This window comes from Schistocerca serialis, chromosome 3, assembly GCF_023864345.2.
Source record: "Schistocerca serialis cubense isolate TAMUIC-IGC-003099 chromosome 3, iqSchSeri2.2, whole genome shotgun sequence".
In the NCBI taxonomy this organism is placed as follows: Eukaryota; Metazoa; Arthropoda; class Insecta; order Orthoptera; family Acrididae; genus Schistocerca; species Schistocerca serialis.
The window spans coordinates 506,661,683-506,677,213 of NC_064640.1; the positions used below are offsets into that span (position 1 = coordinate 506,661,683).

General features: G+C 48.6%; 1 protein-coding gene across 1 annotated transcript in view; it reads left to right on the top strand.

Annotated features, from left to right (window-relative positions):
* The window catches only part of LOC126470957 (aquaporin AQPAe.a-like), a 109,827-nt gene that overhangs the window by 37,935 nt on the left and 56,361 nt on the right, over positions 1 to 15,531 (top strand). The window contains exons 3-4 of the mRNA XM_050099007.1: positions 12,161 to 12,241; positions 13,021 to 13,136. Coding sequence (XP_049954964.1) covers positions 12,161 to 12,241; positions 13,021 to 13,136 — 197 coding nt within the window. The remainder of the gene's footprint in view (positions 1 to 12,160; positions 12,242 to 13,020; positions 13,137 to 15,531) is intronic.

A 15,531-nucleotide genomic window follows, 5' to 3' on the forward strand; every position in this document is an offset into this window, starting at 1 on the left:
AATCAACCACTTTCGCCTACACACAGGCAGTGTGCAGTTAACTACTTACTGCCAAATGGATGCAGTTTACTCGTTCCTGCACTGGTGAGAAGTCAGGTCAGCATGGACTGAGTAACCGTCAGGCTACTAACCAGTTGTATCCTCACAACCCATTGGTTATGATAATCTCAGATCTCTTGACCTGTTAGGCTGGACATAGTTACCTGGTCAGCCATGGGGCTGAAAACTACTTGGTGAGTTTGTGCTTGGGTACCATGGGGCCACAGCCTTGACAGCCCCCCCCCCCCCCCCCCCCCCTGTGGGCCCGGGGTAAGAATCGGCCCGAGGTATTCCTGCCTGTCGTAAGAGGGGACTAAAAGGAGTTTCAACTGTTTCGGCCTTCCATGTGATGGTCCCCCTTGGGGTTTGATCTCCATTTTTCAAAGTTCTACAGAAGTACGAGCCTTTTGGGGAAGGACACCTTACATGGGGTACCACTGGTCCTAAGTGCACTAAGACCTTGGCACTCAGCATTGTACCGGCGTTGTAACCATACCCACTATTCCTCAAATTGGGCCTAAACGCCTGATGGGTTGTACAAGTTACGCCCATAGTGCGTCCCCATCTGCACAAGCGATCATGATGGACTTTCCATGGCACCAGAAATCCAGCACGGTAGCCAGCCCGTTGTGGTGGGGTCGTCATGTACCCTCTAGGTTGTAGCCCCCTGACAACACAGGGATCGTACTGCCGATACCTGAGCTGCACCCTCCCCACGTCAGCCAAGGAGTAGATGCCCGTCTCCTTGGGGCATCAGGACTCCCAGCAACGGTCATCCTGCCAGGTGGCCCTTGCTGAGGCTGGGTGGCGCTCGTGGGGAGAGCCCCTGGTCGGAGTAGGTGGTATCGGGGCGGACGTTTCGCAGATGAAACGTGTGGTGTCACCGCCAGCCACCACACTTGCTAGGTGGTAGCTTAAATCGGCCGCGGTCCATTCAGTACATGTCGGACCAGCGTGTCGCCACTGTGTGATCGCAGACCGAGCGCCACCACAAGGCAGGTCTCGAGATACGGACTAGCACTCGCCCCAGTTGTACGACGACTTTGCTAGCGACTACACTGACGAAACCTTTCTCTCATTTGCCGAGAGACAGTTAGAATAGCCTTCAGCTAAGTCAATGGCTACGACCTAGCAAGGCGCCATTAACCATTTTAAGATAGTCTCACTTGTATCATCAAGGAATGCTGTAACCAAATCATGCATTAAAAGTTAAGTATTATAGCAGCTACGTACTTTCCTTGCTACCATTCGTTACGTATCCTGTTTCAGACCTCTATCTAGCCTACGTGAGATTACGCGTGCCTTTCGGCTACTTCAGTGTGGCGTAGCTGTCTTGTTGCGCCACAACAAAACGTCAACACGTATCAGGTCGCTCTGCGGCCGAGTCTTTCAAAAGAAAAGGTACCGTTTTTAGTTATGGTTCTCCTGCCCTTTTCCCCTTGGCCACTCCCTGGGAGGAGGGACAGGCCCGCCGGCTTGGGGCGAAGTACTACCGCCGCTATTTGGCCTGTTCTCGAACCGATGGGGGGACGTTCGCCACGTCCAAGCCCATGTTCTTTGTTCAGCACATTGAGGACATCTTCGGGGAAATCGAGGCTCTCAGCAAGATGCGTTCAGGGTCCGTTCTTATCAAGTCCACCTCCGCCACACAGTCGGCGGCGCTCCAGGCGTGCGACCGCCAGGGGGGCATCAGTGTGTCCATTGTCCCGCATCTGGCACTAAATAGGACGCAGGGGGTTACTTTTCATCGTGACCTCCTGCTACAATCTGATGAGGAGCTCAGGGACAACCTGGAGCGCCGAGGCGTGCATTTCGTCCGGCGAGTCCAGCACGGCCCCAAAGACCATCGCATCGACACCGGGGCCTTTATCCTCGCCCTCGAGGGGGACGTTCTCCCGGAGAAGGTCAGGGTGAAGTGCTATGGGTGCGACATGCGACCTTACATCCTGCCTCCTATTTGCTGTTTTCGGTGTTTGCGCTTTGGGCACATGTCGTCACGGTGTGAGGCTGAGCCCCGTTGTGGCGATTGTGGACGTCCTCTTCGTGAGGAACATACATGCACCCCACCACCTCGGGGCATTAATTGTCCTGGCATCCACTCGCCTAGATCCTCAGTCTGCCCCATATACCAAAAGGAGAAGATACAAGAACTCAAAACTTTGGATTGGCTCTCTCATTCTGAGGCCCGGAAGAAGTATGACCGCCTCCATCCCGTGCCATTGACCACTTCGTTTGCCTCAGTTGTGTCCCCTCCTTCCGCGGTATCCTCACCCCTATCCTGTCCCCCCTCCACCTCCTCCGCCAATCAGGGGGCTCTGCCTCCGCCTCCCAAGTCCCTCCCTTCCAAATCCTCCTCCCCCGTGGCCCCCGCGCCCTCTGCCCCAGGGGCCACCCTTCTCCTCCTCTCCCCCCGCCACCTGAGAAGCGATCCTCTTCTCAGGCGTCCATCGGGGAAACGTTCCGGACCCCAGCTTCAGAGGTCCGCAGTTCCAAAACGGACCCCGCGCGTGTGGACCTCCTTCGCGTCCAGCCCACCATCCCTGTGCCTCCTTGGACTTCCAAGAAGGCCTCCAAGAAGTAGTCTCTCTTCCCCTCTCCACCCCGGCGCGTTTCATCTGACGCTCCATCCGTGAGTCGCTGCTCCCGGCCGTCCTCAGTTTCGCCGGGACGCTCTGCTGCCAGGCGCTCAGCTGGCCTCTGGTCGGCAAATGATGCTGCCCCTCCTACACAACCAGGGACAGCGGCTGCAGCTGGCGACGACTCGATGGAACCGGATCCGTCTCCCGCCGGTTGTAGCGTTGTTCCCTCGAAACCTGGCCCTCCGCGGCCGTCGAGGTGACCAGCTCTTCCCCCGTCTCGTTCCCCCTCTTTTTTGACTAGCGATGGCCTTGTTACATTGGAACATGAGGTATTCGATCTAATCGGGAGGAATTACAACTGCTCCTCCGCCTGCACTGTCCGCTCGTCCTTGGTCTCCAGGAAACCAAGTTGCGCCCAACTGACCGTATTGCCTTTACCCACTATACCTCGGAGTGGTATGACCTCACCCCTGTGGACGGTATCCCAGCTCATGGTGGGGTCATGTTGCTCGTTCGGGACGATGTCTATTACCATCCCATCCCATTGACCACCCCACTCCAAGCAATAGCTGTCCGCATTACTCTTTCTGCTTTTGCTTTTTCAGTTTGTACCATCTACACTCCACCGTCATCTGCCGTTAGTCGGGCTGACATGATGCACCTGATCGTTCAGCTTCCCCCGCCGTTCTTATTGTTCGGCGACTTCAATGCCCATCATCCCCTTTGGGGCTCTCCTGCATCCTGTCAAAGAGGCTCACTCTTGGCGGATGTCTTCAACCATCTCAATCTTGTCTGCCTCAATACCGGCGCCCCGACTTTCCTCTCGGACTCCACTCAAACCTACTCCCACTTGGACCTCTCGATCTGTTCTACCACTCTTGCCCGTCGGTTTGAGTGGTATGTCCTTTCTGACACCTATTCGAGCAACCACTTCCCCTGTGTCGTTCGTCTCTTGCACCACACCCCATCCCCACGTCCTTCGAGCTGGAACATACTGAAAGCTGACTGGGGACTTTACTCCTCCCTGGCGACCTTTCCAGACCACGATTTTCCCAGTTGTGACAGTCAGGTCGAATACCTCACGGCTGTTATTATCAATGCTGCCGAACGTTCCATTCCTCGTACTACTTCTTCTTCTTCTTCTTCTTCTTCACGTCGCGTTTCCGTCCCCTGGTGGAACGAGGCTTGTAGGGACGCTACCCGTGCTCGACGACGTGCTTTACGCACCTTTCGCCGCCGTCCTACATCGGTGAATTGTATTGAATACAAACAACTCCGAGCGCAATGCCGTAGAATCATCAAAGACAGCAAAAAAGCTTGTTGGGCCTCTTTCACCAGCTCCTTTAACACTTTTACTCCCTCTTCCGTCGTTTTGGGTAGCCTGCGCCGGCTGTCGGGCATTAAGGCCCACTCCTCAGTACCTGGCCTGACCTCAGGTAATGAGGTCCTTGTTGATCCTGTGGCTGTCTCCAACGCCTTTGGCCGCTTTTTCGCGGAGGTTTCAAGCTCCGCCCATTACCACCCTGCCTTCCTTCCCAGGAAAGAGGCAGAAGAGGCTCGGCGACCTTCCTTCCACTCGCTGAATCAAGAAGCTTGTAATGCCCCCTTTACTATGCGGGAACTCGAACGTGCGCTTGCACTGTCCCGATCCTCTGCTCCGGGGCCAGATGCCATTCACGTTAAGATGCTGGCACACCTTTCTCCGGCGGGCAAAAGCTTCCTTCTTCGTACCTACAATCGCGTCTGGACCGACGGTCAAGTCCCCAGGCGTTGGCGTGACGCCGTTGTTGTTCCTATACCCAAACCCGGGAAGGATAGACACCTTCCTTCTAGTTACCGCCCCATTTCTCTTACCAGCTGTGTCTGTAAGGTGATGGAGCGCATGGTTAATGCTTGGTTAGTCTGGATTCTTGAATCTCGACGGCTACTTACCAATGTCCAATGCGGCTTTCGTCGCCACCGCTCCGTTGTTGACCACCTTGTGACCTTGTCGACATTCATCATGAACAACTTTTTGCGAAGGCGCCAAACGGTAGCCGTGTTCTTCGACTTGGAGAAGGCTTATGATACCTGTTGGAGAGGAGGTATCCTCCGCACTATGCACAGGTGGGGCCTACGCGGTCGCCTGCCCCTTTTTATTAATTCCTTTTTAACGGATCGGAAGTTTAGGGTACGTGTGGGTTCCGTATTGTCCGACGTCTTCCTCCAGGAGAACGGAGTGCCTCAGGGCTCCGTCTTGAGCGTAGCCCTTTTTGCCATCGCGATCAATCCAATTATGGATTTCATTCCAACTAATGTCTCAGGCTCTCTCTTTGTCGATGACTTCGCGATCTACTGCAGTGCCCAGCGAACATACCTCCTGGAGCGCTGCCTTCAGCATTGTCTAGACAGCCTCTACTCATGGAGCGTGGCAAATGGCTCCCGGTTCTCTGAAGAGAAGACGGTTTGTATCAACTTTTGGCGATATAAAGCATTCCTTCCGCCATCCTTACATCTCGGTCCTGTTGTTCTCCCATTCGTGGACACAACTAAGTTTCTAGGGCTCACGTTGGACAGGAAACTGTGTTGGTCTCCACATGTCTCTCGTTTGGCGGCCCGTTGTACACGTTCCCTTAATTCCTAAGAGTTCTTAGCGGTTCATCTTGGGGAGCGGATCGCACTCTCCTGCTTCGCTTGTATCGGTCCATAGTCCGGTCGAAGCTGGATTATGGGAGCTTCGTCTACTCGTCCGCTCGGCCATCCCTCTTACGCCGGCTCAATTCCATCCACCATCGGGGGATACGTCTTGCGACCGGAGCCTTCTACACTAGTCCTGTCGAGAGTCTTTATGCTGAAGCTGCCGAATTACCATTGACCTACCGGCGCGACGTACTGCTTTGTCGGTATGCCTGCCGGCTGTTGTCTATGCCCGAACACCCCTCTTACAAGTCCTTCTTCGCCGATTCTCTCGACCGTCAGTACGGGTTGTATGTGTCTGCCCTGCTGCCCCCCGGAGTCCGCTTCCGTCGCCTGCTTCGACAATTGGATTTTGCCCTCCCTACCACCTTCAGAGAGGGTGAGAGCCCGACACCACCTTGGCTCCAGGCTCCGGTTCATATTTATCTCGACCTCAGCTCACTCCCGAAAGAGGGTAGTCTGGCTGCAGTGTACTGCTCACAGTTTGTCGAACTTCGTGCTCGACTTGCCGGTCACACGTTTATTTACACCGATGGCTCCAAAACTGACGATGGTGTCGGCTGTGCCTTTGTCGTCGGGGCCGCCACCTTTAAATACCGGCTTCTCAACCTATGTTCGAGCTTTACGGCCGAGCTTTTTGCTCTCCATCAGGCCGTTCAGTATGCCCGCCGCCACCGCCATTCATCGTACATACTCTGCTGACTCAGTGCTATTCAGAGCCTTGGAGCTCCCTATCCGGTCCATCCCTTGATTCAACAGATACAGCAGTCCCTCCATTCTTTCGCTGATAATGGTGGTTCTGTCAGCTTTCTGTGGGTTCCCGGACATGTAGGAGTGCCTGGGAATGAGGCTGCGGATGCTGCAGCCAAGGCTGCAGTCTTCCTGCCTCGGCCAGCCTCCCACTGTGTCCCGTCATCTGACGTTTGTGGGGATGTATGTAAGAGGCTTGTGTCGTTGTGGTGGGATGCTTGGTCATCCCTCCAAGGAAACAAGCTCCGGGCAGTAAAACCGCTCCCAACTGCTTGGACAACATCCTCCCGACCATCTCGGCGCGAGGAGGTCCTTCTGACCAGGTTGCGGATTGGGCATTGCCGGTTTAGCCACCGCTACCTGCTCTCCGGTGACCCAGCCCCGCAGTGCCCTTGTGGTCAGGCATTAACAGTGCGCCATGTTTTATTGTCGTGTCCCCGTTTTAGTCAATTTCGTTTTGTCCTGTCCCTGCCATCTACTTTACCGGATGTTTTAGCTGATGACGCTCGAGCAGTTGCTCGTATTCTGCGTTTTATAACTTTAACTGGCTTGTCCAAAGACATTTAACCTTTTTACTTATTTTATCTGCATCTTTGTCAGGTCCTTCTGGTGTCCCCCCATCCCCTTGAATTTTAACAGATTCCATGTGCTCTAACAACAGTGACTAGGCGCTAATGACCTCAGCAGTTGAGCGCCCTTAAACCCAACCAAAAAAAAAATCCGTCATTATCGTGCTCTAGTTCTGTCTCGCTTGGACTGTGGTTGTCAAGTTTATGGTTCAGCTGCTCCTTCCACACTGCACGTGCTGGATCCAGTCCACCATCATGGTATCTGTTAGGCCACTGGTGCCTTCCCTACTAGCCCTGTTGATAGTCTCGTGGTTGAAGCTGGGATCCCCCCCCCCTTTCCGCCCACGGGCGGGTTTACCAGTTGGGCTCCACCTTGCATCTCCTTGCCGTGATTTTCAGCCTCCTTCTTTGTCCTACCTACCTTGCTTCCTCCCCTCTACCCCTCCTTGGTTAGTTCCTCGGCCTCGACTTCGGATGGATCTCCGCCGCGGTCCGAAGGATTACATCCCCCCGGTGGTGTTCCGTTCCTTTTTCCGCCAAATTTTATGGGAGTTTCGGAATGCTGTTGTTTTTTACACTGATGGCTCTAAATCTGCTGATCGTGTTGGGTATGCCTTCACGTCATCTGTTGGAACGGAAAGTCATCTGCTGCCACCTACATGTGCGGTGTTTACTGCAGAATTGAGGGCAATCCCCCAGGCCCTTACCTTTATTAAACAGTCCCAACACAACCGCGTTTTGTTATGCACGGACTCGATGAGTGGCCTTCTTGCTATTGACCGGTGTTTTTCGCGCCATCCCTTGGTCTCTGCCATCCATGACCATCTCGCTGATATTCACCGTGCTGCTTGTTCCACTGACTTCCTTTGGGTCCCTGGCCGTGTGGGTATCCCGGGTAATGAGCTCACTGATCGTTTGGCTGGGGGAGCAGTTACTTACCCCCCGTTTTCTGTAACCCCTCCTGCAGCGGATTTACGGCTTCACATCAAATCCCACTTCGCACAGTCATGGGCCAATTCTTGGGAGGCTACTCCCCTGTCTAATAAACTTCGTGCAATTAAGGTGACACCAGGCCCGTGGCGTTCTTCCTTTCACATCTCCCGAAAGGACTCGACCACACTGTGTCTTCTCCGCATTGGCCGTACTCGGTTGACCCAAGGCTTTCTTTTGCGTGAGGAGCCGTCCCCACTATGTGGTTGTGGAGCCTTCCAGTCGGTAGCCCACATTTTGGTTGAATGCCCCCTTCTTTTGGCTCTGCGTGCTAAGTACATGCTCCCCCACACTTTACCTTTGATGTTGGCTGACGATTCCCGGATGGTCTCTCTTGTTCTCGGTTTCCTCCGGGAAAGTGGTTTTTATTCTTAGTTTTAAGGTTTTTAATCTCTCTCTGGTGTTGGGGCAGGGCGATGAGTGTTTGGGTGTCTCCCACTGTAAGCAGTGTTGGGAGATTCCTGATTCACCTCCCTGACTGAAATCCTCTTTTCTTTTCCTTTTACTCTGTTTTTACCCTTTCTTTTAAAGCTTGGTTAGTCTTTCTATTCCCATACGTACTTTCTACATTATAGCAGTTGTACCTTTTAAGTCACAGGTGGTCTTGCCTATGCTGCTTCCGCATAGTGTTGGGTTCGTTCACTTGCCGACTTCCCTCATTTTTTTACCAATGACAACATGACTGCCTTTTTACGTTTTTTCCCTTTTTCCGTTTTAGTGTTCTGACTTTACTGAGTTGTCCCATTAGCGGAATGGCGCATATTTGAAACAAGGGACTGATGACCTTGCTGTTTGGTCCCTTAAACCTCAAACAACAAAATTTTTAGGTCCTACATTTTACAGGAGACTTTGCTAGTCTCCACATGTCTTACTTGGCTGCTCGTTGTACCTGTTCCCTAAATGTCAGTGTTCTCAGCGGTACGTCATGGGGAGCAAATCGAATGGTCCTGCTTCGCTTATATCGTTCCATTGTCTGATCAAAGCTGGATTATGGGAGTTTTGTCTAGTCTTCTGCTCGGCCGTCCATCTTACGCAGTCTACACTCTATCCACCATCGCGAGGGTTATGTCTGGCGACTGGAGCATTCTACACCAGCCCTGTTGAATATGTATGCCGAAGCTGCCGAATTACTGCTAAACTACTGGCGCGGTATGTTGCTTTGTCGGTACGCCTGCCGACTGAAGTCATTGCCCGACCATCTGTCATATTTCTCCTTCTTTGACGACTCTCGCGACCGCCAATACGGACTGTATGTCTCTGCCCTGTTATCTCCTGGAGTTCGCTTTCGTCGCCTGCTTCATCAACTTGATTTTACCCTCTCTACCACTTTTCGAGTGGGTGAGAGCCCAACGCCACCTTGGCTCCAGGTTCAGGTTCGTGTTCACCTTGAACTCCACTCGCTCCCAAAGGAGAGGACCACGGATTCGTTATACCACTAGAGGTTTGTCGAACTTCCTTCGAGGCTCGCTAATTGATTTATTTACACATATGGCTCACACTGCTGCTGGCGTCGGATGTGCCTTTGTCGTTGGGGATGATACCTTTCAATACCGGCTCCTTGACCATTGTTCAAGCTTTACAGCTGAGCTTTCTGCTCTCTATCAGGCTGTTCACTATATCCGCCGCCATCGACGTTCTCCCTATGCCATCTGCTCTGATTCTTTCAGCGCCATTCAGTCTCCATGACCCATATTCGGACCACCCTCTCGTGCAACGAATTCAACAGCCCCTTCAGTCACTAGCTGCTACCGGGGCTCGTGTTTTTTGTGTGTGTTTTTTGTGTGTGTGTTTTTTGTGTGTGTGTGTTTTTTGTGTGTGTGTGTTTTTTGTGTGTGTGTGTGTTTTTTGTGTGTGTGTGTGTTTTTTGTGTGTGTGTGTGTGTGTGTTTTTTTTGTGTGTGTGTGTGTGTTTTTTGTGTGTGTGTGTGTGTGTGTTTTTTGTGTGTGTGTGTGTTTTTTGTGTGTGTGTGTGTGTGTGTGTGTGTGTTTTTTGTGTGTGTGTGTGTGTGTGTGTGTGTGTGTGTGTGTGTGTGTGTGTGTGTGTGTGTGTGTGTGTGTGTTTTTTTGTGTGTGTTGATTCCTAGCCACGTTGGGCGTGAATACAAACGAAGCTGTTGATGCTGCGGCCAAGGCTCATGTCGTCCTGCCTTGGACGGCTTCCGTGTCCCATCAACTGATGTTAGTGGGGTTCTTTGTTGGCACGTTTCATCATTGTGGCACGAGGCTTGGTCCTCTCCATGAAAGGAAGCTTAGGGCCATCAAACTGATCCCAACGGCTTGGACGACCTCCTCACTCCCTTCCCGGCGAGAGGTGGTCATTTTGGCCAGGTTGCAGATTGGGCATAGCCGATTTAGCCACCGTTACCTGTTGTCCTGTGACCACGCCCTGCAGTGCCCCTGTGGTCATCCATTGATGGTGCGCCATATTTTATTGTCCTGTCCCCATTTTATTGACTCGTGTTGTCTTTTAGCTGATGACGCTCGAGCAGCTGCTCGTATCCTTAGTTTTAGTACATTGACGGACTTTTCCCAAAGATCTGCAATGTATATCTTCATCCAGATGGTGCAGTACTCCTGAATGTATTAGCTGCACTGATCGATAAAATCTCCCAGCATTAGGAAAGGTTTAGGCAGTTTAATGCCCATAACCCCTTGTGGGGTGGTACCATGCTTACTGGCTAAGGCAGAGCTGTCGAAACTTTACTGGGGGCGTTGCACTATCCCGCCATCTTGAATATCGGTATTTTGGGCCAGAAAACGTCTAGTGGTTGGGTAACGTCACGGCTGCAGTTTTGGGTGGCGCCACCCATTGGTTGTCCCAATACTACTGAGGACACTGACTGACTGGTGTCAGGTATACCTTCATTGGCACAGACGATTTTCGGTATTGGCTTCTGAAACACTGCTCAGTATTTACATGGGGCTCTTTGCTGTGTCAGGCCATGCAGTTCATTTGATGACACAGGCTTTCCACTTATTTGCTCCAACACTCGGCCCTTCAGAGCCTCTGTGCTGCACACAATCAATCCCTTAATGTAACATGTCCAAGAAAGCTTGCACTTGTTTACTCTTGATGTTTGTAGGTCCCTGCTCACTTCAATCAGATGGCAAACAAAGCTGCTGATGCTACTGCCAAGGCTGCAGTCCTATCTTGGCCTACTGGTTCCTCTATTCCTTCTAGTCTGTGTGTTGCCATCTTCAGCAGGTGGTGTCACTCTATCACCAGTGGTCTTCCCTTCACAGGGGCAAGCTCTGAGCAATTAAACCTCTCCCAGTGGCTTGGCTGACCACCTCTCAGCTCTCATGCTTCCTAAACATTTTAGCTAGGTTGCATATTGGCCACTGTCGTTTTAGCCATCGCCATTTGTGATCCCCACAATTATGTGCTCATCAACCTTTGACAGTTCAGTGTACTGATTGAATGCCCTTTTTTAACCACTTGAGTTGTAATTTGCTGTCTGAATTATTGGCCGTTTTAGTGAATGATACATGGTCTGTTGACTGCGTTTTACTTTTTATGCGACATACAGCAGTTTTTGCGCCGTAGAAGTCTTTTTTGGCCCTCCAGGTCTCGCTGGGATTCCAGAGAACGAACATGCTGTCTTTGCCATGTTGGCTACCATCACGCCGATTTTTGGAGAAGGGTATACTGGAATTGGACATTCAATCGACTCTTTCTTAGAGGCTTGTAAAGCAAAATTGGTATACCCTGGTTTCTCTTAATAATAAAAGCACTAAAAGGAACCTGACAATGTGCATGCAACAAAGTTGAGTAGACTTCACATAGGCCACAATTGGCAGAGACATTGCCACATACGTTGTCAGGATCTACCCCACTGTTGCTGTGGTGCTCATCTGATGGTTGCCTGTACCCCATCAGATGGCCCTATTTTGCCCACCTTATGGCAAAACCTTAAACTTGACACATTGTTTTGTGCTAGTGGATGATGCCAAAGAAGCTGATGGATTTGTTTTACCTGTGACGGTGGATTCTACTGTGGTAGGTAGGGTACATTGCTGATGTCAGCTGCTAGAGAGATAGGACTGCCCTACTGATTGCTGATGCAGGGTCCCCATGGCTGTCATTGTTCAATGGTGTGGCCCAGCTCCTGCCCTTCCTACGTTTTTAATTATTTTAAATCTAATGCTGATTTGCTGCCTCTTTGTTTCCTAAGAGTTTATCAACTTGCTGCTGTTGCTAGTTATCTTGTGGTGATAAAGGATGAGAAAAATCTGCTCTGATGCAGAGGGTGCATCTCCCATAACTTGTGCAGAGGGTCGCGAACTGCCAGTACAGCTCTCACCTTCACCCTCTTACTCCTCCATTTCTGCTTCTTTTATTTTGGCTTTATTGATTTTCTGTAACAGTTGGGTTTCTCAGGATTTGTCTGTCACCTTCCTCTCTGAGGACTCTTCCCAGCCTGATGTGTTGCAGGGATTGATGGCCTTGTAGTTGAGTCCCTTTAATCCACTCAAAGCATTCCAAATCTTTGGTCAGGAAGAGCTTAACATTTAGTTAAACAGAATTTGAGTAATGTTTCTACCGTTTTGTTTGCAGATGCAGTACACAGGTGCTAGCATGAATCCGGCTCGCTCACTTGGGCCTGCAATGGTGACTGGTGTGTGGCACAATCACTGGGTAAGTATTGGTTGTGATAATGCTAAAAGTCGACTGAGGGTCAGCTCTAATAGGCAAAAATAACAAACTGCAGAATATTCCGCTATTATCTTTACCCAACGTAGATGTTGCCTAATCAAACCTATAGTCAACGCATACATTAACATGTTAAACATTATACTTAGCTGACTGTTGAAGATCTACCTGAAATTAGCCGTGCTGTACTGTCATTCTTATTTCCTCACTTCAGATTCTAAAAAATAAAATGCCATTTGTCTTAAACCAAGAGTTTTTGTTAATTTTCTCATCTTTTCTGACCTAGATCATAGAAACTTTACTTGTTCCAAAGATTACTTCAAAATAGTTTGTAAACTGCGCATATAGATTTTGCTGTAATATGTACTTAAACTATGTAGTAAGTATTAATAAATTGTCCATTTCCGACTGTGCAGATATTTCAAAGTTCCAGGAAATAGTCACTTTCCTTCTCGTAATTCCTATGTGGAGTAGCTTACGCCATGTTATTCCTGTACATTGCATACTTGGATTGTTTGGTAACTGTTGTATAAGACATCGGTGACGGTCTTCTGCTGAAACTTCTGATACAAAAATCATTCTGTGATCAGAAAAGGGGGCACATAGTGCACACAGCTTAACTATGAATGCCTCATTATGCCCACAGATATTGTTTCTATTTTGGTAGAAGTGTGTGTGTGTGTGTGTGTGTGTGTGTGTGTGTGTGTGTGTGTGTGTGTGCGCACACGTACTATTGACACTAATGATGAAACTAATTTTTTCAGGTGTACTGGATGGGACCACTCGCAGGAGGCATTGCAGCTGGCGCCATGTCCAGTTGTCTCTTCAGACCAAGCGTCCCTAAAGCACCAGTCAGACCAACTAGAGACTCTGAACACAGGCCCCTACTTTCATAAAATAGCATTTGTCTTACACTGCTAAGGCTATTGATAAAGAAATTATCTGTAGAATGTTCCCTGTTGAGAATCTGAAATATATGGTGATCCAAAGTTAGTGTTCAATTTTAACTACTTGACTTTGTTACTAGCCAAAGGATTGTAATTTACAACATATATCTTCAAAATTCAACTATTGATGATACGCAGCTAGTTTACGAACTCTCGAGATAAGAGGCAACGCAATTCTTCATAGGTAAGTTTCACTGCTGTATTTCTACGCTTCAGATTGGGTGAAAATATGGAGACAGTGAGAAATGGATGCTTGAACACAAGGGAAGATGCTAGATTGCGCTGCCGTATTTTATAACAAGCGGCACAGTACGGTGTTCCAATATGTTGAAAGAGCCAGTCGTGTGGAAGTGTTCTGTGTAATATGGTGTATTTTAGCAGAGCTACGTGAATTCGAATGTGGGCAAATTGTTGTTATTCAATAGGTGCTTTCATAACCAGGGGACTCGAAGAGGTCGATGTTTAAAGATTCACTGTATTGAAGATTTATACCGCATACAAGGAAATCAGAAAAATCCGGTAAGTTAAAACAGGCACCAATCACTATATCTAAATACTGAGCCACTCTGATCTACTATCAAGACACGCGTGTGTGTGATCGTTATCCATCTCCATAACCTTTAGCTGAACTACTTCACAGGAAGAATGGGAGAAAATTGTCTTTAAAACCATGAAGGATCTGTATTCATCCATTTTGAAACAGGAAGCTGTTTCCAGAGCCAGCAGGCTTCCTGCACCATATTAGGCAGTGTAATGTTCTATTTTTTGTTTTCCCATATTTTATCCAGTCCCTCCACACCATTGACTCGTAGGTTCCTATAGATACGGCTTAGCACTGAAATTGTTAAACTGAAAGAAGCGGCAGACCTGCATTGTACATAAATACTATTTTATATTGAAGTTGGAAACATACAGGTACAGTATGTGGAATTCACCTGCCGCAGAATGAAATGCATATTCGTCTCCAGTATTAACGATAATTCGTTAGTATGGGGCTAGTGTATGCCCTAAGATTTAAATAAGTAAGATGATCTGAGCACCAGGCTATAGACAGACAAATATGCTAGCGTGTGCATAAATTTCTCGAAGGTAGTCTGTGGAAGGCATGTACATAGATGAAAACACTGGAAATTAGTATAATCAACCTAACAAAAACCACACAATGCATTACTGAGAAAAAGAATACGCATTGGTCTGAGAATAAAGCAAAATATTCCCAAAGCATTTTGCATTGTTAAAACTATACGTTAAGAGATTGAAAGTTCTTGTTCATAGCGTTAATGAGCTTGTCATTGCAACGCAACAGATGTCTGTAGAATCAAAATTCCTGACTCATCACATCTGTAATACAAAAACTGGCCAAATGACGTGTCTAGTGCGAATTAAATGAGACTATTATTGAAACAGTTGAGCCCATATACTTCGCTTCTGTGTATTAATTACCGAGATGCAGCATACTGTGGATAAATGTACACCAGACTAAACTTTCCTGATAAATAAAAAGCAGATAAAATACACAAGCAGCACCAAACACTATAAATAGCAAAATTTGTGTATTACAGTTACGCATGTTGATGTCTCACGGAAAGAAAACTTCACTCAGTTCTCAATGACAATAGTACCAATCATTAAAACTTTCTAAGAAATGTCGTACAGGTAAAACACTGAAATTGTACACACATTTCTTTGAGCTACGTTTTTAAAATTACTTCCTACACGCTGCAGAAACTTCTTTCACCGTCTCCCAGTACTTAATGCTTAAAAATGAGTAATTTATCCATTAATTATACAAATTAGCAAGTATAAAATACATGTAAAAATCCTTCGTAAGTTTGTAACTAATGCAGTATCGCATTTTTATAAAATTTTTAAAAAGTATGTTGTCGAAAGTGTGAAACTCTTGTTCCGGAAACGAATTTACAGGATCTAAATAAATATTACCAGAGGCTGACGGGCTGACCATATAGGTACTACAAGCAGACCTCCGTGGTACTGTTAGAAGTTACTAGGCAGAATTCTTAGTATGCCTTTGAGCCTGAAACTGTCCACTTGAACACAGGGAATATCCGTCTTTGGAGGACGACTGCGGTAGAGTAGACTAAATGCACTTAAGATAATGCAGAGGAAGTTTACAGGAACCTGTCCCTAGGACACTTGGAAACGAAACGAGAAAATGCCGATCACAACGTTTCTGTATGAATTCTGTCAATTAAGTGGTAACTAGTGCAAGCGACGAGTTAACACCAAACCACTGCTTGGAGAAATACACAAATGACACTATGGGGGCAAAGAATAGGGGCAAGAAAATGCTGATAAATAAAGCTACCC